General features: G+C 37.9%; 1 protein-coding gene across 3 annotated transcripts in view; it reads right to left on the bottom strand.

Moving 5' to 3' along the window:
- LOC122806621 (collagen and calcium-binding EGF domain-containing protein 1-like) overlaps positions 1-26,407 on the bottom strand; it is an 876,736-nt gene that overhangs the window by 795,417 nt on the left and 54,912 nt on the right. For all 3 annotated transcript variants that reach the window (XM_044077195.1, XM_044077194.1, XM_044077196.1), the window contains exon 2: positions 8,721-8,801. In XM_044077195.1, the coding sequence (XP_043933130.1) occupies positions 8,721-8,801 (81 nt within the window). The remainder of the gene's footprint in view (positions 1-8,720; positions 8,802-26,407) is intronic.

Raw genomic sequence — 26,407 nt, 5'->3', positions numbered from 1 at the left:
CTACATGTGAGTGTACCTGTCATCTCAACCGTCTGATAAGGGACTACTGCAAACAAAACCTGTAACATCGCCGTCTGTTCCATTATACAACAGCTACGATTTCACATGACGCCATTACAAATGTGTCTCTCACAAGGTATGTTAATGGTTCTGCAGATGTAATTGAGTGAGTGGATGTTTGTGATGTTATTACAGTCTGTATTGCAATTGTTTCAGATGTGGGGAAGAAGTAGGTGGGTGTACATAGCATATACAGGTTTTTGGGGACTGCATTTCTACATATTCCATATATGTGTGTGGGCTCCTTCCCTAATTAAAGACCTATCATTTAGTAGACTGAGAAATTATGGTTGTTACGGGCTTATACAGTGAGCCATTGTTAATTGGTTTTTATATAGCATGCAGGTGAGATTGATACTTCAATACCTCTGGAAATACATCGATATGTAAGGGAATGTTACTAAATGACAGCTGTCTCGTCTATTTCTGTCACAGATATTTGCACTCATTGCAGTTGTGTTGGTGACTGAACCTCTTTGGCATGGGTTGCCACCTTTTCAAATGGCCATAGTGGGACATTTGCAGGACACACATCGGTGTTTCCAAGCCGACACATACCCACAGTCAGTACACAGGATAGAACATACTTTTATCCTGAATACATACTTATTCTTGAAGCACTTTAGCTACTTATCATGTTTCATGTAACATTTACATATTTTAGATACAGGCATAACTATTTAATGCAACTATTACATAATATATGGGACATAATTATGTCCTACAATTTCAGACATTTGCCCTTTTTAATATTTTTTGTCAGGACACAACTGCCCAGGGAGGGGCTGTCCCTCTTAAAGTGGGACATTTGGTAACCATATGCCTACGGCCAGCTATGACCACACCTACCGTAATGATCAACCTCCAAGTTAGCACTAACAGACACATGATGCAAACACACACACACATTGCAGTCCCACAGAAATGCACATGGCACCCTCAACACACACACATACACAGACTACAGCAATCACAAACACAGTTGAACACAGTACCTACCTGGACCGCAGCACCGGCAGCGATAACTAAATGTCCCTTAACATTGTGATAATATTACTCTCGGTTCTAGTGTTCCGGTACTGTGGTCTTTCGGTCTTTCAGCCTCGTGATTATGCGTGTCGGTATGTGACACATTCAATAGTTGGCAATATTCTATTTATTTGTACCTCCATGGTTGTGTACATGTCGTTGACCTATCTATATATTTGCAGATATAGGTGAATACGTATATATCAACTTATATCTCTCTATCACCCTTTATATATATATATATATATATATATATATATATATATATATATATAGAGAGAGAGAGAGAGTGAGAGGGAGAACACACCTTTCGTTGTGTACATGTGGGTGTATACTGTTTCCTGGACTCTGCACGTTTGTGTTTTAACCTGTCACAATACACACCTGCCATTGGTACATCTCGGGTAGCTTAGTGTTAGGTGATTGTGTACATGATTGCGTGTTCTACTCCTGGCAGTGGTCGTTTTATCCTTCAGAGCAGGCACTATTAGTACAGGGGTGAATAATGCTAGTTTCACCTGTTCTGGACATCGTTGACTGTGATCTGCGCGATATTCAGAAAAGCTTAGCCCTGTTTCACGGATATCCATATATTCATGTTTAAACAACGCTTACCAGCACTTGCCAATGCATAATCCTGCTGACATGTGCTAAACCTGATCTGATGACCTACATCCAACATCCATTATTCGTGCCTTCAGGATTACGTAACGCCCCTTGCAGGATGTGGGACCGGGAACATGCACGACAGTCAGTGCATGTACCACTTGAGCATCTGGGATTTGTACACGTGTTATGGTGTTTTGTATGTGGACTGTACTACAGCTGTTACTCCATACTGCAATCAAATGTGTAACTCAGTTAGTTTACATATGGATGAGACCTATTAATGGTATGTCCAAGTGATGTTTAATGGATGTGCTCCAGCACTGGTAATGTATGTCACAGTGAGCCACACACTATAATGTGCTACATCTTCACACAACCATAGGTGGAGCATGCTGGGGTGACAGATACCTGTCATGGGTACTCCCCATGCTTTGCCACTACATCCCTGATTACATTATATGGAGCCCCTCATTAACACACCAGGTAAGCCATGCAGAGTGTGTGGGGAACAGTGATTACACACATGGATCCCACAATTGCCTCTGCTCCACTGAGGGACAGTTGGTTAATCGATGTGGTGGCGACAGCAGACACAGTTTGCCATGGTTGATGAATGGCCTCTGACAATTGGGCATGTACCTACCGATGTACCTAGGAACCTATACATACAGTATCAACATATGCTGTTAGGTGCGTGTACTGTTCAGGTGTTGACATTCCTTGCTCCAATAGCTGTTGTGTGTGCAATGGTTGAGGGCTGCCTATGTAGGATTCACACAGTAGGCCACCTATACATTATACATTATACTTTACAGGTGGTCGTGTGTGTGTGCCATCCAGTTTACTGTGTGTGCAGGTGGAGAGGTGTGTCAGTCCGTAGGGGCCTACACTGTCAGTGTATGTGCTATACGTTCCCTCTTTGCCAAGGCGTGGACATATTGGGCACGCCTCCGTTTGCTTACTGGGGCTGGTACAGGGTGTGCGTGGTCTGAATCCCTCTGTGCTTGTGATGGCCTTGGCAATTGCAGTGGGCTGTGAGGGCCTTCACCATTATGTCCCTGCTGCAGCTGTTTCCGCAGGATCATGTTATGTAACATGGCACATACTATGATGATGTGGGCACACGTGCCTGGAGAGTACTGCAAGGCTCCACCAGATATATACAAGCAACATAACCGTGATTTCAGCATCCCAAACACATGCTTTATGATGATTCTGGTTTGTGCATGTGCCTCATTATGGCGTTCTTGCATGGGTGTGTCTGTGCATTTCTGATGGGAGTCATCATCCACGGCTCCAGTGCAATAGCCAGCATTCCCCACAAGGTGGCCATGTGGGATGTCCCCCCTGACAAATACCTGATACAGCTGTGAGGCATGCCAGATGTGGGAGTCATGGTAGCTTCCAGAGCTGCCGGCACGCACATCCATAATAATGCCCTGGGCATTGCACACGACCTGGCAGTTGATGGAGTGGTATCCCTTGGGGTTTATGTAGCACCTACCATGCTCACCGGGTGGTGACTTGATATGTATGTGCATGCAGTCTATCGCACCCAGCACCTCCGGGTAGTGTGCCACCTGGTGGAAGAGACGCATATTGCTGGCCAACTCCTCTTGAGTTTGGGGGAAGTATATATGCTCATTGGCATGTGGTAACATAGCATCTAGGAACTGGTGTAGTACCCTGGATGCTGATGCCTGTGAGATCCCCATTATATCTCCAGTTGGCCTTTGAAAGGTACCTGTGGCTAGTATTCGCAAGCTTACACATACCTTTGTGTCCACTGGGATGGGTTCCCCTCTGTTGTTTCTGGATCTCAGGCGTGGCCGGCACAGCTCAACTATTTGCTGTAAGATATCCCTGTCCACCCTGTAATGCTCTACTATCTCCAGATCATGTAGCCCCTGGTAGGTTACCCTTGGTCTGAACACTCTTCTCCTCCTCCGGAGCCTGCGGTGGTTATCAGCATCATCCTCTACAACACCTTCAGTCTCTAACACATGGTGATGAATCACAGCTATGGCAGCTCCCAACATGTACATTGTAAAAGTTCCCCGTCTGTTTACACCGATGGTGCAGTGTTTGGGAATACACAGGTGCGTGTGAGGTGCCTTCACACTTTATACTATTGTGCTGTGAACACTGATGATGTCATAGGGTGTGTATGTACCATGGGAACTACAGGGTATCTTATGTGTTTTACCACAGGTACTGCTTTTGTGGTGCCTTTGGTGTTGAATTACATTTGGCTGCCGTGGATTACCTCTTGCCCTTCCCTTAGCATTTCTTAATGTTTCCCCTCCCATTTTCTGGCATGCATTCAGCAGCCTGCTTTCATTTGTATCCCAAAACCTGGCTTATCTTATGACATGTGTTCTATGGCCGATCTACTGCAGGTTTGCTTTGCTCTGCTATGACAGTTCTCTTTTCTTTGCAATCTGACACCTCCCCTATCCTGTTCTGCAGGTTGCTGCGAGCAGACTTGTTAGCTGCCGTCGATTGCCCACTGTGAGTTAATAGGTGTTAATTGCTCAGTTGTACTCCAATTACCCTACTGCGGCATTTCCTTATTTTCTTCCCCTAACCTTCCTGTTTGAGCTATGGTGCGCAGCGCGTGCGTCCGCTTACCGGGTTTCAGGCACGTTTTCATCCACGTACACATGCGCTTTCAGGCACCATATGTGCTCTCAGATAAACGATGCTATACCTACATCACCACCCCTATCCTGTGGCTTTGCTTAGCAACGGGCAGGCTGGATTTGCATTGCTCCAATGTGCTTACAGCTATGGTGGCACACCCCACTGCTGATGTCATGTATACCTCCAAACCACTCCTCGATGTTGTACCGCTGCGCCGTATGGTACATCCTTAGTCTGGCGGGATGTTTGCAATTCACTATTACTTGCCTCATTTGCGTTGCATTGACTACTAATTCATAGTTACCATGCCGAACACTGTCACAGACCCTTAGCAACCCTTGCAGCTTGGTTGTGGTGTACCATGCATACCATTGAGTATTATGATGAAATCATGATTTGTATTACATTGCGATTTTATGACATTTGTGTATATTTTCCTTGTGTTCCCATTTGTGCACACATGCCCTGCGGTTGTACTTTGCGTTACTGTGGACATAACATTAAATGTTGTTTTTTAGGTGTTGTGCATCATTTCTTATGCCATTGGCTGTATATTTAGCCATTGGCATATGTTAATTTTGTAATACATGAGTCGGGTCCACTTTCATAGCTCCGATGTTCTGTTTGGCAAAATGTAAACCATTTTTTTTTGGTTTACATTTTTGTGGGCTTATGCTATGCCTGCACCACTTCATGAATCGCAATGTACCTTCATTTGCATGGTGCAGTACTGCGCATGGGGTGATTAGCATACCTGTGCCGAGGGCTGTGCAGATATGGCATACGCTGGTAGTGAACATGGAATTAGATTGTACCTGAATCGCTCAGTGGCTATATTTGGCATTATACCGCCTACGCTATGCCTGCACCTGGCGCAAGCTTCATGAATCCCGGGTTATATTTTGATGAATAGGCTGCACTTTTGGTTATCACTAAATGTCTGCTGAAAGCTGTTATCCATCATTTCCATGGTCAATTTAAGTGACCCAAACTGTACTTTGTAATAAAAAAATACCTTTTTTGTTTAACTATATCAACATTGAATGTGAGATCACTACTACAGCTTTATCAGATAGGCATTTTGTTAACTATCTTGGAAGACAATTATCTTTTATTGAAATATTAGTTTGAAATTATCAGCATGTTTGGATACCCAAAGTCCATTCCCAGTTTTACATCTAAAACAATGGTCAAAGAAAAAGATAAGTTGTTCGAGTTTTGAGTCCTGTGTGATACCAATGGGAACTCTGTCAAGGTGGATAGAAACTCCCATTGTGTTGCTCAACTGATGGTTTATGCTTTGTACTGCATATTGATCGATGCTTATTGTATTTAATATGTCAAATTTTCCTTATGGAGTGCTGATATGGTGTAATTTTGCACCATTTGCTGGAGCTGCCACATTAAACCGTTTATTTTTTCACCTTTGGTGCTGGATGTTCTTTTGTGCTTCATTGGTTTGTTTTTTTTCCGGGCACCCACCGCACCTGCGGATTTCCTTGTGTGGAACTGCCTTTATTCCTTTCCCCCCCTGCTGTGTGACCTCAGAGTTGGTATACATAATTGGTAGGGACATTGACAAAATGTGCTTTGATTTTTGTCAGATTTTTAAATGGTTTCTTAGGAGGTTTCATTTGGTCACATTTTTTCAGGGAGTGGGGGGTGCACTCCCTGATAGGTCTATATACTAATTCTGAGGAAGCAAAACAGTACAACAAGAGTGTAAACCCTTCCCTACAATAACTCCCATCTTGTCAGTATTGTGTGTGTCACTATTTTGCAATTTAGATATTATGCAGTCAGTCTTTTGACTGTCACTGAAATGAGGGTATGATTAGGTGTAGGTAACCCATATGCATATATATATATATATATATATATATATATATATATATATATATATATATATATATATATATGGGTCTACTGCAAATAAACAAAACACTACTTACCCAAAGATGACATCGCCAAGACAAGAACTCTGAAACATCAGTTTAACGAATGATCACATTGCCAAAACTTTTCCCATGGCAAGTATCCAGTTGACCAACATGTAACGAAAACTACACCACACTCTCTCCAACCCACCCAGGTGGGGGGCCTATACCCCACCCCTCCCATGTGGGGGATGCCCCCCCACACACTTCCTAACTAAATATACCAACTCCGGGATCACACTACAGTGGAGAAAACAGCAAATTTCCCTATGTTGGCCAACTGGGTACTTACAGTGGGAAAAGTTTTGGCAATGTGATCGTTCATTAAACTGAGGTTTCAGATATCTCGTCTACCCAATTTTGTCTTCAGGTAAGCGGTCTTTCTTTGACCCATGTGTGTATATATATATATATATATATATATATATATATATATATACACACGTGTGTGTGTGTGTTTGTGTGTGTGTGTATCTATACATATGGATGTAGGTCACTGGATTGAATATGGATATGTTCTGTGCATGTTCCTGGGATTACCCTGACGTGGACTTAACCAAAAGCAAGTGTTTTTTCAGGGTGTCAAGCCCCCCCGTACACCTCACATCCCTGATAATTATATATACTAACTCAGACTGCACAATCCCCAGGGAAAGGAAACATTCCCTTACTTTGGGATTGTCAATTTCACACACCTGTCAACCACCTGCCTGTGTCAACTAAATGACGTTGATCTTCTGGGTGTTGGGACACTACCCATTCGATCCAGTGCCTGGCACCAAAATTATATATGTTTATATATATATATATATATATATATATATATATATATAAAACTTATTGGAAAACTGTCATAAATCTTCTGTCATCACAGGCAGCATGGCAATATTATTCCTCTTTCAGATATAGCAGCATTTACTGGATATTTGAATTGTGTCCTTGTAATAAAATTACAAGCATCTGTGGCAGTGACATCTCAAAAAAGCCACACTGAAGCAGTCATGCACCATAACTACTATTAACAGAGGAGGGTATGTAAATGACAGTTATCTTTAGTTTAACAGAAAAAATACAGTTGGATCATTACATAATTATAACAGTTCCACTATGCTGTCAAAGTTGCTATAATAAAGACGTAAAATACTACTCTGGTTCAAAATTAATTCTAATATTGCTTTTTGTATACACTATTGAAATTAAGTTCTTGTTCATTGCAAAATTCTCTCTAAAGATATGGTATCCAGAAACAGGGATGCAATCATTCTACTGTACTTGGCACTAAATAGCCCAATCACAGAGTATAATGCCTCTTAGTATGCACTTGTCCAAACATCTGTCACAACTGGAATGCCCAGAATGCTTTCCTCACTAACAAAATCAAGGGTCTAAATCATAAAAACCTATGTGAACCATCTCAAAGCATTGTCCATCTCTATCATACAGGCTACTGATAGACAACCTCTGCCTTGCATATAGAGGCTCTACAGACCCAATCTTATTAGACCTATTTCATATTCACAAGTCCAGTGGTGACAAACACCCGCTCAAAGGATCTCAATCTCTTCAGCAAAAAAAACAGAACATGTCAGAGGGATAGGTATGCATCGTAAAGAATTCCACTTCTGTGGAACCATCTTCCACGCCACATAAAGCAAAGCACATTTCTTACTGTTTTCAAAAGTAATTTGGATAAATGTGTGAGCAACTGCAAATTCACCCCAGTTTGGCACTCTTGTTCCTCATAGATAGGGACAACATGTAAATGTCACAACATATTCTTGTTCTACACACCCCTAAGTGGGTCTATATTAGAGCATCGAATATTTAACAGTTCGAATCACTAAAGGAAGACCTTTAGTGATCGAACTGTTAAAACATCAAATGTTCAGAAAAACAATAAAAACAACAAAAAAAACTAACGGTAGGCAAGGGGCAAGCCCTGCACGCCCACACCCCCCTCCACTTAAATATACCAACTCCAAGACTGCACTGCATTGAAGTAAATGGAAATCTCTCCTTGTGGAGATTTCCGTTTACTTGTTCGATGTTCTGCAGTTTCGCTATTCTCGTGTCAACAATGTCAGATTTGACATTGCTGGCTTTCGAAAATTTAATATAGACCCCCTCCCTCTAAGTTATATGTACATAAAATATAAAGGCTTAAAACTACCATGAGAATGTAAAGCTAGCTGTCTTAACATATTCGCAGTGCAAATAGCCTAATAAGTACCTACAAAGCTATTTTCTCTGTATTGCTGTATGCTGTCTAATAGGGTAGATTAGTAATTGAGTATTAGCTCATCCAAAATATTATGTTATACTCAAGTAAAATGATGGTTATTCATTTCCATAAAGTGAACGAGTTTGTGTACAAATTTGTGTGTGCATGAGTTGGACCATGAATGGAGATTTAAACAGATAAAATAGAAGCGTCAGTCTTACCTTAAACAAGTTGCTTTTTCCCCTCCTGCTTTGATACAAGCATACTCCATGGTTATTATTTTGTTTTCAGGGCACTGTTCACTAAGACAGAACAAAAGATGACTATTAGAATAGAGTATGTAATTTCTGAAGAACAGTGTTTGTGTCTCAATTAATACCAGCAATAATGCATTGTTTGCTAGTCCTTACAAAATGCACACTGGGATAGAATAATAACACACCAAAAAATGTAGGTTAAAATAAGAGACAACTAAACATTCTTGATAGAAAATCTGTCATTGGGATCTAATACTCATTGTCTTCCGAGGTAATAAAATCATAATTTAAATTCAGAAACGTCAGTACTCCATGCTGTGTTAGATAATAGTAATTTATTAAGTATACAATTTCACTCTTAGTCACAGAACTGAATTTCTTTTCTGTTACTTTATACTTCCTCTGAGGTCACTGTACCTTATAACTGGGTAAAAACTGCAAACAGTAATTAATTACATATTAATTACATATTTTGGGGTCTAACAAATTACAAATACAGACTTCACAAATACTTCTAGTGATAAAACCAGCAGGCACACTTTTAATTATACATGCAATTTGGAAGTTAACATTTTCAGAAGGGCATCAGATATGAATTAATTCAAACAGCATGACATTCCTACATGTCAAGGTAGAAAAGTGTGTCTAACAGACTGCAATATACTACTATTAATCAGATATAAAGAAACAGAAAGTATATAAAGAGATACATGTACAAATAAGATACACCTTGGGGTATGTTGCTTTTTATGCTTTCTCTAGGAATGTTTTATAAACTCAGAGTGGAGGTATATTTATTGTGCATCTAAAAAGATAAATAAAAAGCAAATAACTCCATAAAAATTCTAGTAAACTGCAATAAATTCTAGTGAATCTGCCTCAGCTATGTGGCACAAAGGGATAAAGCGTTGACTGGGACCCAGATAACCCAACTTCAATGAGCAGCTTGGGTGGTTCTACTTGGGAAGAAAGACAGCATATGGGATTTGTGAGGCCATGGTTTAAGTGGGAATATACTGTGCTGGACACAAGCCATATGTGGGAATACACTGTGCCGGACACAACCCATAGGCCAGGAGAGGTGTAAGTATGACTACCCAAGCTGGTGTTGGTAACTCTTGTACGGTGCATTGTCGGAGTGTGCAGTCCCCACAAAAGAACACAGGTTGTCCCTGCAGTAATGCAGGTGCTCATATCACCAGCAGGGGATGGGCTACTGTCATACTACAAATTCCTTCTCATATATACCTGTAATTTGGCTATGCTCTAATTATCCGTCACCTGATTGGGGAATGTATATGCTCCAGTTGTCCTGTCCCCAGAAGAGAACAAATGGACAGCCAGGGCGTGATGGTTGGCAGACATGGGGGATAAAATGTGTACAGAAAAAATATCTTTTGAATCTAAAGTGTTCACCAGCATATTTCAAATGGACTATTATGCCAGTTTAACACTTTAGCAGGATTCATACTTAAACTCATAATATAGATTATAGTAGTCCATTTCAAAATTACAATATAACTATCAACTTGGGGTCTCTAAAGGTTACAATTATGTACTGCATTCAATTTCACTTGAAGTGAGTTGACATCCCCTATCATACCTTATTCATTAAGTAAGACACAAGCTAAGAAACTGAAAAGAAAGGTGAAATGGTTGTCTTTTTCAGTGAAACCCAAAAAGCTACAGTTCAAGACTGCAGCACGTCACCCCTCCCACAGGGATGTTTTTAGAAACTTGATACGGGTAGTCACAGACTGCTTTACATAATTTTAAAGCTGTAGTTTATTTCCAGCTGTGTTGTATTAACACTTATGAATATACTAGTAAACCTGGAATGTCCAACATGTAGCCTGTGGGCCACAGTCAAGCTCACAAAAGCTTTTTATCCAGCCCTCAGTATGTATTACAACAAACTGCTTTGACTATAAAGATGCATGTTGGATATGGTAATGTGCCCTCCCCCCAAAAAAACTTGCCAAGTATGGAAACTGGCACCCGAACAGTATGATGAATGGTCCCTGAACCAACAAGGTTGGAGACCCTGTACTAAACTAATCATATGATGTGTCATTATCGCTTACGGGCAATACCTGTAGTTTTTCATAGTCTACAGCCATTACAACACTTTGAATAAGTAAACTGAATACTTTCCATAAACATTAAAATAAACGTACATCGGTTTTAATGTATCTTGTATATTTACCAGGACACTCAAAAGGATTTCATCAGACCAATAGAACTCAAAAATCTATTTGCACAGATCGCAGCTTTGTAAGTTCAGCACAGCTTGCTTGCTAGATAAAGCTTAGAATCTAATTTCCTAAGGTCAAAATAATGTAAAAATATACCAATTAGAAATTATCCTTTCAAAGAAAGTTCTCTGCCAGCATAATAAAGACATCCAGTATGGGGTGGGGCTTCACCCATTCCCCACTATGTGATATTCATATTCCTGGGCTACATTACCAGCAGTGGAACTGACATATCTTTTATGTGCAGTATTAAAGTACAGCCTTTCTAATCCCTAAAGTATGCGTATAATCATATAACCCTGACAAACTCAGTAGCTAGCAAGACAATTAGACATCCTAGCTTAAGATCAAAGCATGCAACTTCGATTGGCTTTTCTATGTAAAGAGTCCGTCAGATGTTCACATCAGCAACTCTGTAAAATAATAAAAAGAACAATATCAAGAGACAAAATGAAGTCCATCAGGTAGTTTTGCATACTTGGGTGAGCCTTAGGAAAGGCTTGTCAGAGGGAAGGCTTGCCAGACAATTACACATCTACTACCGGCAATAAAAATAAATAAATGTAAGCAGTTCTGATATCAGTCCCATTTTCACTCAACTAGTTTCCAATGTGTAATAAGCATACTGCAAGTTCACCAACCACATTTCATGCTCAGTGCTCTTTAAAATCTGATAAACTGGATATGCAGTTTGACACAGTGAACAAATATCACACAATTACCTTCCAAGCAACATATTCCAGTCAAGTTATTCTTCATAATTATGATTATGTTTCAGATTAAAATATAAGCTGATAATTACTCAATATTTTTTTATTTTGTCATATATGCATTTAAAAATAATTAATACCTTGACAAATACCCTGAAAATAATTAAGAATGCATTTTGACAGAAGACAACATGCTGTCTAACACAAGATGAAAGCTCTTATTTCAGATAACTATTATTCTGAATGAATAGGCGGCCACGGTGGTGCAGCGGTTAGCATTGCCACCTCACAGCAAGAGGTTCTTCGGTTCAATTCTCGGCTGGGGTGCCTTCTGTGCGGAGTCTGCATGTCTTCCCTGTGGTTGCGTGGGTTTCCTCCGGGTGCTCCGGTTTCCTCCCAAAGACATGCTGTAGGTGGATTGGACACTCTAAATTGGCCCTAGGTGTGAGTGCGTGCATGTGTGTGCCTTCTGTGGAAGGTTGGGTGCTGGGCTGGCAACTCGACACCGTAAAAACTCCACTGCCAATCATGAGTGGACAGGTGATCCACTGTGGCGACCCTTAACCGGGAAAAGCCGGAAGAAGAAGATTATTTTGAATGAATATAGACAGGTCTATAGAATCCTTTAACTATGGTCTTTCCTGCATTTTCGCTTGTTTTCTTTAATGACAGTCAGTCTTATCTGATGACCATTTATCAGCATAGTGTTACTGATAAGGGTACATCAGAAGCAAATAAATAGTAGTTCTGTTGAGCAATAAGTACTCAGAAATAGTTGTACTTAAGCTGCAAAGTTCTTTGAACATGCAAATATGTATAAAAATGAAAGGGAGCTATTGCAGGAACAGATATAAAGTTAAGTATGTCAAATGGCAAGACACACAGCCTAAGTTATACATTTTGAATTATATAAAGAAATGCATTAATACTACTGCAGTCACTTCAGAAAAAAACAGCACTTTGTTGCATGAAGGTTTAAGATGCTTGTTGTTTCAAAAACATAAGTTGTGAACAAATGACTGACCATGTAAAACCTTTAAGATATTTCAGATTACTAGTGTTTAAACAATGGTGCTAATTACACAAATGATGCTATGGCTGATAAGCTGAGACACCACAGCAAAACATCCTGGTTGAAGAGCACATGCTTCTTGATAATGTCTTGCCTTTAATTGTATTACCTATGCAGTTTATCATCACATTATCGTGGCTTTATGAGCAATGTTCAACAAGCATTCATCAGATGCTTTCAGTCAGTTGTGTATTATATGAATTAGCATGTATTACCAAATACAGTTATTTGTTCGGATATTCATGCAAGTTGTCCATGGAGATACTCAGATAGATGGAGAAACTGTCGTCTGTGCTGAACTTTTTCAAAGAACAGAATTCTCTGTCTGTGTTATACACTTATTCTGTGAGAGATCACAAACCAAATAAAAGCAAACCAATGCTTCGATCTCAAAATGACTGTGAACCCGACTCACCAAAACTGCAGTAATCGAAAACTTTCCTGCAAGGGGAGCAAAGTCCATATCCTCCATATAGAGGACCTCACCCTCAACACCTTCTCGCTTGCACTGATGAACTGCATGCTCACACAACAGTGGAGAACTGAGAAATTGTGTAATACAGTGCATAGCAGTCTCAGAAACGGTGATGCCCCAGTGCCTAAATTACAACAGTGTAACATTGAAGAAATTTGGTCAGGCAGTTAGAACATGACCATATATGCACTGATCAATGAAAGGGAATCCCTGCACAGGCAGAGACTAGTTACAAAGGAGCACCTTGTTTGAAGTGTGCATTAAGAACTGTGTTTAAGAGATATAGTATCTTGTCCACCAACACGGTGACATCAGAATGGAAATCAAGAAGCATCTTGAAATAACCGGAACATGTGGTGCAGCTTCCAAAATGGAATACAAGATTTTTTTTTTCATTATTTGATAAATGATCTTTGCCTATAATATTTCACCACATTTCCAAATCTTGCAGAGTTTGGTCATATAAGCATTAGAGACAGTTGATGATATAAAACCAAACCTTAATGATAACATCTATCTACAACATGGCATTAAGTGGGCCCTGCTACTTTTCTACTATGACAGTCCTCCGTGAAATGGATTAAAACACTAAAACACTGCATTTACTTGTTAAGCTTCATGACACCATCAGAAAAATTCAGTTCATATAGTTGATTGTAAATATACAGGGAGATACCTCTGGGATTGATAATGAAATATCTCATCTCTCCAAGTCAAAACACAAAATGTTGCAACTAAAATATCTAGACCTGATAATGCCATTTTAAACATAATTTTTCAAATGCCAGCCTCCTTATATCTTCCAGTGTGAGCATTCAGCCTGCACACCCTTGATTTCTAATAAACCTGAAGAAAAAAAGAAAAAGGAAATTCACATTTTCCCTGTTCTCCAAGTTGTCTGATATCAGAAACTCCATTCTACACCAAAGATTAAGGAAAATCTGGTAAACCGAGAAATCAACAATGTAAGCAGTATGATCAAGCAAATATAGCACTTTAAGTGTTAAAACAAATGGAAAATGGCACACTATAGGGTAAACCTACCTCTGCAGCAGTCAACTTAATTGTACAGTTTGAATTGCCTGAGTGTAGCCCAAGTTGGGGAGGATTTATACAGTAACATTTCTTAAAAATAAAGAAGGAGAAAACTCCCTTTGCTTTTTTCATACTAAGGGCCGGATTCATGAACATACACCAAGTATATATGATCTGTATTCAAGAATATTCTTACCATATTTTGGGGGCTGTCTATTCACTCAGCAAGATTAGACTAAGTGTAGAGGTAGCCTACACATTGTGGTAACCTTTATGAATCTCCATAGATATTTAAGGTTGCAAGAAAATCAGTAGGAAAACTAAAATTTACAGGAAGAAGGTGGGAATTATGCTTGGGTTGTCAAGTTACTCAGAATGGTGAGCACTTAGTGTACACTAAGTGTGGGCATTCATGAATCTAGCCCTAAGCATCAAAGCCCTATCTGTGTTTCAACACTGGGACTGGAAAAAGTTTTGAACACCTACCAATTATAACTGGGAGTGAAGCATCTGTAACCCAAGTGGATAATGATCATATATCTTTAGATGAAGCCCTAAGAAAGCTTTACTTTAAGATCCTGGATCTGATGTTACCATGTCTTATATAACCTTGACAGTACAGCTGATTGTAAACACACATGAGAAGTCTGTTTCTAACTGAAACACTGTCTGTTAAATGCACTGAATGTATTATATAATACAGGTTTCTACATCATTTTTTGTATAATGTATATTTTGATTATTTTCTGTCTGGAATCTCCCCTGAAAATGGCTTATTAGCTCCCAGTTATGTCACAGAGACTATAGGTACCCATGCAACAAACAAATTGATAGTAGATCCTGGAGATATAATCTACTACCCTAGAGGAGCAAGGTTATTAACACTGTAGCAGTACTGTTAATTCTGTGCAGGACAGTAACAGCATTAAGTTCACCAGCACTCCAGAATGTTATGTTGCAGCTACTAAAATTAATACCACAACTGTCTCATATAAGCAATTTATGCCAAACAAGTCACCAAAGGATAGCTTTTATTCAAGACTATGACAATACTGACATTTTCTGAGAGCGGGAGAGAGGGAGAATATGAGTGGCAGTGAGAGAGACAAATAGATAGATCAACAGACCGACACTCAGAATTGTGATATACTCTTGTATTCTGAATATTCCCTTTGTAACTGAAACATTCCTTGACAATGCATACTTACCACATTTACCATCTTCTTGGAAATGAATTAAGACTAGCTAAAAAATTAATTTATTCATTATCTAGTTGGCCACTTTATCCAAATAATGGTGGAGCCACAGCCTATGTCATCATTTGGTGGGAACGTACCAAATAAAGTTATCTTGTACATAGGATGCCTACCTTTTAAGTAATACACATTAACACACTTGTGGCCTTCATAACTAAACACTGTTTGGAAAATTACCAATTTCTCTATGACGTGGCTTTTGAAAGTGGGAGGAAACCCAGTCCATTGAAAATCCACATAGGCAGAAGTAGGAAACTTCACACAGCACCATAGGCAAGAACCGAACAAGGGGAGCAAGGCAGCACTAATAACAAACTGCTCAACCACTCTGCTTCCCATGCTACCATCAGCTGTGGTAAAATGTAAACAGGAAAACACTTAGCAGTCCAAGAGATGTTTCAATGAGTTTATTTAGAGAAGACCAAATGATTAGACACACAAATAACTTTGGAGTGTGCCATATTCACAGCGGAAAAGGAAAACAAATTAATCAGCATACTGAATGTCTGAATGTACAACACTGGCATTAACTTCCTTCCTTATGCCTGTTTAAAAACTACCACCTTCTTTTTCCTCATGCTGATGTCCATCACTCTGGGGTGGAATTTAGGAAAGGTTTTAAACAAAAAAAAATGAAAACGTTCAGATGTGATTCCTATACCGTTTGATACAACTACTTCAGAGATGCTGCCCATCCCAAATCTGGTAATGGCATGGTGTCAGAATTCTGTTTCCCCAGCCATTTCTACTACTATAAGCACCGAAGTAGAGGAAAATGTGCTTCCATTACTTTAAATTTGTCAAATAAAATCAATAAAAACCTGCACAATCATTAGTTAAAGACAATTGTGTGATATATTCTGACTCCAAGGAAATAATGGATACAAGAAATAAAAAAATCATGATTAAATAAGTAAATGTCTGACAGCTGACTACACACACAAAGGATGTCACTCTTCCTACATTTCAGCAGAGACTACAAAAATAATCACTTTTATGAATGCTGCAAATAAACCTGATAATTTGACAGACTATAATATTCACATAAAAGACATGTAAGTCAATTAGTCACAGACTGTTGGAGGAAAATCAGTTTGATTTGTAAGAAGAAAGTGAGCCTACTGCTGTGTTTGTTGTTTAATCTAGTTATTTCCTAATTTTCTACACTGACATTCATGGAGCACCGGAATGGATAACAGGCTAATAATAATGATGCCATTCCCAGAAGGTGGCAGACTGAATAAGATGTGATAAAACTAAACTCAAAGGCTAGTCCAAGGTATTGTATCCTAGCTTACTGTAAGTATTTTAGCATATGTTATAGAGCAAAGATAAGCACATTTTGAACAAAAGGTTGCTTACTTTTCATTTTTATTGTTGCAGCACTTAAATCACCCACATTTTACATCTCAGTTTTTCTAAAGTTAGAGTTATCACAAAAAATAATAATTTTGTGAAATTTCTGCAATAATCATTATGTCTTATGTAAACGTATTGGACTGTGACCTTGGTTATGGTCAAAAAGGGGACCCAGACTGCCCTACCACTTGATTGATAGATACACTAAATGAATAAGACATATTTACTTATAGTACAGAAAAAGTACAGAAGTATAGGTAGGTACTAAATATGGAGATGACATTAGAAAAGTATCAGATGATCTAAAAAAAAATGGGTGGTAGGCAAAGAGAAAGTGCATCTTAGAACTGCATACACATACTGACTAGGGAGTTATAAACTACCGGGAATGATCTATAGTGGTTTTCCATCTGCCTCTAAGTTTAAACCCTGCTCCTGTCCTAAAATGATGTGCCTCTGTGGGTGATATAGCAGTCTGTAGTGAAATTTCACAAAATGTTAGTACAGAAAGAAAGCAACGAATGTTACTTTTTAGGGTTGGTAATATAGCATACAAGTTAGATTATGAAATCATGAACTAAGAAAAAAATAAAAAAAACTAGTAACCAGAAGCCAGAACCAGGATTCTTCTATAAAATAAAATATATTATTTATTTATGACCAAACTGATTAAGCGCTTTCGTCCTTAACAAAAACAGGACTTCATCAGAATCAAACCATATCACCAAAATGGCCTTTTTATACAAAACCAATGAATTAACCACTTATCAATTTGACCTAGAACAATGGGAAAAAATCATTACACAGTGTATAATAAAATTCAAGCAAAGCCTGTCTTACACAAAATACAAACCATAAAACTTTTAAAACTTTCAACCCATTAAAAATTATTTGCCTCTTAATTAAACAGACTGAATAGAAGTATATTAATTTAAACCTGGGTAAGAGGTTGCTTGTAATCCCCACCCCTTGGATTATAGCTGAATGATCTAGCATTAAAGTGATGAGTCAGGAGACTATGACAAACTGTTTTATTACCTAAGATATCATGTCAAACATGAACGATAAAGACAAAAACAGACCGGTTTCGGCTATAAAGTTAACATGGCCTTCATCAGTGTTATATAAAACATGACTTCAATAGCTAACTGAGTCAATAATAGCAAAAGAAAACTTAGTAAATGAGGAACAAGCTAGTAAATCTTTATACAAGGCATTATTTTCTTTTTTGTTCTTAATATCATAAAGATATTCATAAATACGTCTACATAAAGTTCTCTCTGTTTTACCTATGTAAAAACTTGAACATCCTTCACACGAAGCAATGTATACAACCCATTTAGTTAGACAATTTCTCTTGACAAAAGAACACTTTTGATCTTAGGGAATTGTTTAAAACAACTTCCTCCTTTCATATATATAAGGGCATCAATTACACATTCCACATTTGGTAGCATGAACTGTTCTGCTACCCCATTGTCTCTTGTTAAACTTGCCTTTATCAAAAATGTCTTTAAATGTTTTCCAGTCTTGTATGTAAACAAAGGTTATTTTCCAACTATCCCAAGAATGTCGGTGTTGGTTTTGAAAATACTCCAGTTATTCTTAAAATATATTTCACTGTTGATGTTTGTCTGGAATATTTTAACATCATGGCAATCACATTTTTTTTTTTATTTTCTCCCAGGGTTTCTCCATGTTTGTCTTTTTTAACCTCCTGTTGTAGCCCTACCCACCAACAGGGGTAATATTTCTTTCCCCATTCACCCTGAACATATTCACTGAATCTTTTAACCAAAGGAAGGTGGTAATTTCTAACTAAAAACATTTTAGTAACCTTAACACATTCTGTTTCCAAGTCAGCCCTGTGTGAATTCATCCTGGCAATTCTAATAAATTGTCCTTTGACAAGGCTCTTTTTCTGACTAAGTGGATGAAAACTGTTAAAATCCAGAATTGCTGAATGTTACCTTCCTATAAACTCTTATTTAAAACCACAAGTAGTATGTTCAGTGAATGTATCTAAGAAATTAATACCTTCCCCATGAAACTTATAAGTAAACTCCAAAAATTCAGAGGAATTATTCAAACATTTAACAAACTGGTGAATGTTCTCTTCCGAAACTTTCCATGGGATGAATATATCATCCAAAAAGCAAACATCGAGAGCTGTATGCTGAAAGAATGTAGAATTGAATACACAATAGTTTTCCCAAGTCAAAATGACCATGTTTGCATAAACAGGGGCACAAGAGGCTCCCACAGCTACTCCCTTATTCTGTTTAAAGAACTCCAACTAAAAAAATATAAAATTATTGTCCAAAACTACAGCTATCATTTCCTCTATAAGCCTGATATCTTTCCCAAAAAGACGGTCATATTTGTTCAGGCTATCAAAAAATAAATCTAACCCCTTGTCCCGGAGAATGGATGTAAAATTATCTTTAATATCAATAGTGAGGAAAATCAGGTCTTTAGACCAAATAACCTTTTTCAATTTCCCTAACAAATCCCAAGAATCTATAAGGAGATGGGAGACCTGTCCATAAATGGGTTTAAACACCTATATACGCATATTGACCAAGGGTAGCTTTTAGAACCATTGGCTGCTACAATAGGCCTAAAGGGGTTTTCTTTGACATTCTTATGAATTTTAGGGATGCCAAAGAAGGTGGGAACCCTGGGTTATTAACTCTTAAAGTTGAATGTGTTTCCTAGATATTCTCTGTTCAACCAGGTACTCCTCGAAAAGAGAATCAATTCTGTGACAGGCAATATGAATCTCATTTTATGAAACTGGGGTGTAAGTATCTAAATCATATAGTAATTTAAACATAGCATCATAATAATCCAAAGTATTAAACAAAACCATCCCTCCCCCTTTATCCGGCTTCATAATTCAAATTGTATTATCTTGCCTTAACTGGTTCAATAAAGTCCATTCTTCCCTAGACAAATTGTAGAAATGAGTTTTCTCCTCTTACTACTAAGGTAATAAAGTTCATCACTCACTGCTTTCTCAAATATCTGTAAAGTTGGAAAGAATGGAGGATTAAATGAACTACAAGAGTATCCACTACATCAAATTTTGTGGAGGGTACAAATTTCACACTCTTCTGAAATAAAGAAAAAATGTTTGTAATACAATTCTCTGTACAGTTATAAATGTGAAAACCCTGAAAAATAAAATCTATCCCATCCAAAGTCACTATATCAGGATCTATTTGCCTTATTTCTATCTGTTGGGATGGAAGACATATGTCTTCCCCCCCCCCTTGTGAAAATTTGTGGTGATATCCTTTCTTTTTCCAGTGGTTCTTACTGGCAAAAAAACCCTGAGTGTCCTTTTGCTCCCCATCTAGACCTTTACCTGGTCTTTTCCCTTATTTATAATCCTCTTTACTTGTTGCCCAATTTTTTTACTGTTTATTTCTTTTTTAATAAGATAAGCTTCATGTCTAGCATTTTGTCCTAAATCTCTCGCCACCTTCCTTTGTTTCCATTTAAAACTATTATTGCAGTTCTTTTCCTCATTAAAATGGATTTGTTGTAATACCTTTCCCACTGTTCAAATTTCAGTTCGTTATTAATTTTCCCATTCAAATTCTTTACGTCTTATAAAACGTGATTCATGCTTTCTATGTTATATTTTATAATCATGGGCATTAACTCAAAATCATGTCTGTCAAACATTTAAAAAAAATCCTTAAACATTTTATCATCATACCTTAAGCCAAAGGAAAATTTAAAAACTCTTAGTCCCTGTGGGAAAATGTTCAGTTCAATACATTTCCTAAAATATTCATTGTCCATTTGTAAAGTCTTGATTTTCAAAAGCTTTTTTTCTAAAGTATTAATCAAGTCTTTCAATGTACAGTTACAGTTAAAATTTGCTATAACTTGCTCATCAAGTTGTTCAGAATTAAAATCTCTCCTAACTGATTTCTCAGACTGCAAGTAGTGAGCGCTTAAAACGTAAATTTAGAGAAGGAGAAGATAGGCATTGCCATATGAGGGCATTTTTTATTAGCTGTGCTTTATTGATTGATAAGTTGAATAATCATCTTAAATTTTTTTTAAATGTGGATGTAACTGATTATTTTATCTTGCACTGAAGAAGGGTTGCTTAACCTGAACGTTTTGCTCTTTTGTAATACATTTTATAGTACGCTGTTCCAGTTGTTTTTTCTTTGATATTCTTGCAATTTACCAACTGTTACTTTACCAACGTTTGTATTGTTACTACTGTTATGAATTTTGTATAAGAACCTTGGACGTGCTAGTGAGTATTTCATAGCACAGCTATGGAAGATGAACCAAGGATTAATGGACTTATTGTCTGCTCGATCTAATCCACTACTATCCATGGCTAAGATGCTATTACAAAGACAAGAAACCAGTACAGCTGTTGTTTCTGACTATTTTTTTCATTAACTGACCCTGCTTGAACAAAAGGCAAAAAAAATACAAAGTTCTACAATGGCAACGTTTCAGTTTTTTGGCATATATGGACTTGGGGATAGTACCCCGAGGACTAAGAATTTTAAAAATGCCCTCATATGGCAATGCCTATCCATCAGTGTTTAAAAGATGGCAAGAAATGAACCTAAATTAAGTCTTGACTACATGGCATTAATGAACAAATTTTTTGTGAATACAGAGAAAGAATTATGTGAGGAGATAGGTGCTATGGAAAAACAAATCTTTTCACTATCATCTTTCTCAACCCATACTGCTGAATATGACAAAATGCTAGAGAGAATCCATAGCTATGATCGACATCTTGAAAACACCAAGTGAAAGAAACTTAATAGAGACTTAAATGATTTTTCGAATGGACATAGTTTTCTTGGCCCAAAAATAAACAAATTGTGAAATCCAAATATATAAATATAACTAATGAAGTAAGTGCTTCCACTAGTAAAAACTCTATGAACTCTTTGGATGATGTGTCTATACCTTTAAATCAGACACAAGCTACGAATATAGATTCAAATGTGGTAACCAATGAGAACAGTCAAAATATGATGCAATCTGCACCAGAGACATCGTCTACATTGACAAATGCTCAGGGAACCTCTGGCCCTGAAACGGCATCCTCGAGCAGCGTTAATATGTCAGATTTTCAGTGAAACACCATGGTATTCCAACTAAAATTACCAGAAGAGGTACAGGCAACTAATAAACTTCTTCACTCAAGGGACCACTCATTGCAACAAAAACAAGTGAGGTTTCAGAGCAACCAGAGGTCAGTCAACAAGAGACCACAACAGAGACACTAGTATGTACCTCTATTACTGAAAATGTTTTTTCAGAACTGTCTGTAGAACCTATGTTAGACAGCAATGTGACTGTAAATCTTTCAAAATTAATACTGAATGAGTCAATTATATCTTTGTTTAATAAGGACCTAAAGTTTATACCTGCTAATGTCGATCATTTAACAACTGCTTTAACTGATTTGAAAACATTTTGCCATAATATCAACCTTAAACCACAGATATTTTCAAATAGAATGGTCAACATTATTTGGTGTTAGTAGACTGTTATTTACATTGGTTCAAAACTGAACAACTTCCTAACCTGACTTCTAGTACTGTCATTACAAAATTGAGGAGACATTTTTCTGTTCATGGTAGTTCGCACAAAGTCATTTCTGACAATGGGGCACAGTTTACAAGTCAGCAGTTCAAAAGATTTGCTGGGACATGGGATTTTGTTCATGTTACTAGTAGCCTTGAGTATCCACAATCTAATGGCTTGGCTGAACATGCAGTTCAAAGTGCGAAATAGTTGCTGGAGAAATCAAAAGAGACAAAACCAATATTTTTCTCACTTTGCTTAATCTCAGAAACATTCCTCAAGACAATTTACTTGGTTCACCTGCTCAGAGATTGATGTCGAGGCAATCCTGAACTACACTACCAATCAGTAAGAATTTGTTGATTCCAAGTGCTAAAAGCAACAAAGCAGTAAAAGTTTGTGTGATGATGTTACAGCATCTTGTCTGTAATAGAGACTCTCAGTCTCAAAGTATGCTATCAATGTTCAAATTCATCTTCTGTTCCTGTTCCTGAAAGTATGCATGAAGTTCCTAATGAAGAGCATTTCCCAGTAACTGTCCCTGTTGCTAAACCCAGTACTGATTATTAAATAACGATGTCAGGTCGTACGTCAAGACCTAATCCTAGATACACGGCAACTTGGACATGATTGCTATTGTTTATATCTTTATATAATTTGCGTGCATATCTGATTGTCATTTTTCATTTGCATGACAAAATAATCAAAGAGGGAGGATGTAGATCATAGTGTGCATGATGTACCTTTAAAGCCACTGTAGTTCGTGGGCACATGCATATTAAGTACTGAGCACATGAAAGCAGAGTGTCATTTTGTGTAAGCAGCTGCAGTGAAAGCATGTGTGTGTGTAGTAGTCAGTCAGTTAGCTAGCTTGTTTAAGTCTTATGTTCCGGTCATCCATTCTGATGTGTTTGTGTGTAATAAACATCTTAAACAAATACCCAAACCTCATTGTCTTATTTGTATACACAAGACGAGAGACAGGTACTACTCAACAGATAAGCAATGTTCATTTACTTAGTTCAGTGTAATCTAGCCAAGTCAGACTTTTCAAACTCAGCAAAACTGTCTACAATCTAGACTAATGTTTTGTATAGTCATTTCATGAATATACTCTACCAAGGTTTAGGACTGGTCTTCCCAAACACTGGTTTACCATAAACACATTTGTGGATTTTGTCACATCCATACATAATGTTGAACATCTTTTTTCAGTCCAATCATAAGCAGCTGACATCTATAACTGCTTTCAAACCATACAACATTGGCTGTATATATCTATATATCTATATCTCTCTCTCTCTCTCTATATATATATATATATATATATATATATATATATATATATATATATATAAAGCGTATATATCCACACACACACACACACACACACACACATAGATATGGGTGTGCTGAATTTTAATGAAACACCGAAATATTGGCATTCACAATGTTGACCAGAAAAGGTCACTCTTGCAAATGTCAGGAAGCTACTGTGCATGCATTGAGCAACTTCATCTTGCATCAGGTTATTCTGACTTGCGGCTATTTGAAACACATTTACACACATCATACCGTTTAAGTTAGCTACAAGCTTCTTCAGAAATTCATTGACCTTTACTTGTTCCAGTGACCAGTCTCCTGTCACATAATACTCCAGAGCTTCCTAAAAGGTATAGTTATTTCTGACACATTTTGTAACAACTTCAACGTATATTGAACCATTACCAGAAATGTAATTAAGACATGTTTGTCTTCTATCTTTTACAACTATATGATCTCACTTTTCAGCATCCTGATTCAGACTGTCTTAGGTATACATACATAGATATGTGTGTGTGTGTGTGTGTGTGTGTGTGTGTGTGTGTGTGTGTGTGTGTGTGTGTGTGTGTGTGTGTGTGTGTGTGTGTGTGTGTGTGTGTGTGTGTATGTTTTGAATTTAACAGAAACACCCAAATATTGATGATCAAAATGTCAGCCACAAAATGTCATCTCAAATGTTGACACTTTACATCATATGCATTTAGCAATAACATCTGAGCATACAAAACTAAAACTAAAAAAAAACATTGTTTCTGCAAAGGGCAAGTCCCCTTTCTGCCCAAACCCACACCCCCCTGCTAATTATATATACTAATTCCAAGATCGCACAACATCAAGAAAAGGGCATATTCCCCTCCCTGAGGATTGTGCAATCTCACACACCTGCCAACCATTTACTAAGTTGACCAAATACATATGAGGAACTGAATATTGTCATATCCACCTTTGCTTGACATCTGTTTAGTCAATGAAATTTAGCCAACTACACAGATGGTTAATTGGTGTGTGAGATTGCACAATTCTCGGGGTTATGAAATCTGCACTTTCCCCGACTTTGTGTGATCTCAGAATTAGTACAATTAATTTGCAGGTTTTACAGGGGGCTGCAGGGGGGATCGCCCCCATTAAAAAAAAAGGAGTGTTACAATTTTTTAAAATTATGTTTTGCATTTCCCAAGATTGTTGTTCAGTGCATGCACAGTAGCTTCCTGAGGTTTGCAAGAGTGACCTTTTCTGGTCAACATTGTGAACGTTAATATTTCGGTGTTTCATTAAAATTCAGCACACCCGTGCTGTACACGTGTGTGTGTGTGTGTGTGTGTGTAGATATATACATTATATATATATATATATATATATATATATATATATTTATATATGTATATATATATATATATATATATATATATATATATATATACATTATATATATATATATATATATATATATATATATATATATATATATATATATATATATATATATATATATATCTCCACATACCCTCCCACACACACATTTATATATATATATATATATATATATATATATATATATATATATATATATATATATATAATAGAACAAAATCCCAAAATAAGAAGGCATCTCTGATTAACATCAGTAAAAAACTGTGCTCCCTCATTAAATCATCCAAGGCCAACTTCGAAAGAAAAATAGCCAATGACTCTAAGGATAACCACAAGGCCTTCTTTAACTATGTCAAGAGTCTAGGGGCAAACTCTCAGATATGCTCAGAGCTAGTGCACAATGGCCATAAATACACTGAACCAACCAACATTGCCAACATCCTGGCTGACAAGTTCAGTGCAAACTTCACCCCCCCCCTCCACCATCCCAGTAGAATGTGGCACTCCAGATATCTCAGACACACAAGTAAAGACAGCCCTTGCAAAGGCCAAAAATACAGCATCAATGGGACCAGATGGTATCCCAGGTTGTGTCTTACACAAGCTTCAAAATGAACTAATCCCCCATCTCAAAACACTATTCAAACTCAGCCTCTCTACAGGCTATGTACCCAAAGAATGGTGTACAGCAACAGTCGTACCACTCCACAAAGGTGGTGCCACAACTGACCCTGGGAACTATCACCCTATAAGTTTGACTAGCTTGGTCTGCAAAGCCATGGAACGCATTGTCATGGAGCTCATTAACAGGGACATTGGGAACCTCCAGACACTGGACCCCACCCAGCTCAGCTTTGTTAAAGGCAGATCTTGCCTCCTGAACTTGGTCGACTTCTTCAAAACAGTCACCAAGACCATAGATAAAGGGAAGGTGGTCCACACAGCATATCTGGACCTCGCTAAGGTGTTCAACACCATCCCACACTCAGGAATCATAGACAAACTCACCAGCTTAAATATCAACCCCCATGTCACGAGATGTGTTGCCAATTGGGTCTCAGACAGAACCCACACGGTAAGAGTGGCAGGCACCATGTCTGACTCTAAACCAGTCACAAGTGGAGTCCCACAGGGGTCAGTCCTGGGACCCCTCCTGTTCAGTATATATTTCTCCGAAGTATAGGCAAATGTGGAGGGACTGTAGCTAACCAA

The sequence above is a fragment of the Protopterus annectens genome, chromosome 7.part0 (assembly GCF_019279795.1).
Source record: "Protopterus annectens isolate FY-2018-M chromosome 7.part0, PAN1.0, whole genome shotgun sequence".
In the NCBI taxonomy this organism is placed as follows: domain Eukaryota; kingdom Metazoa; phylum Chordata; order Ceratodontiformes; family Protopteridae; genus Protopterus; species Protopterus annectens.
This window is presented reverse-complemented; position numbering and strand designations above follow the sequence as displayed.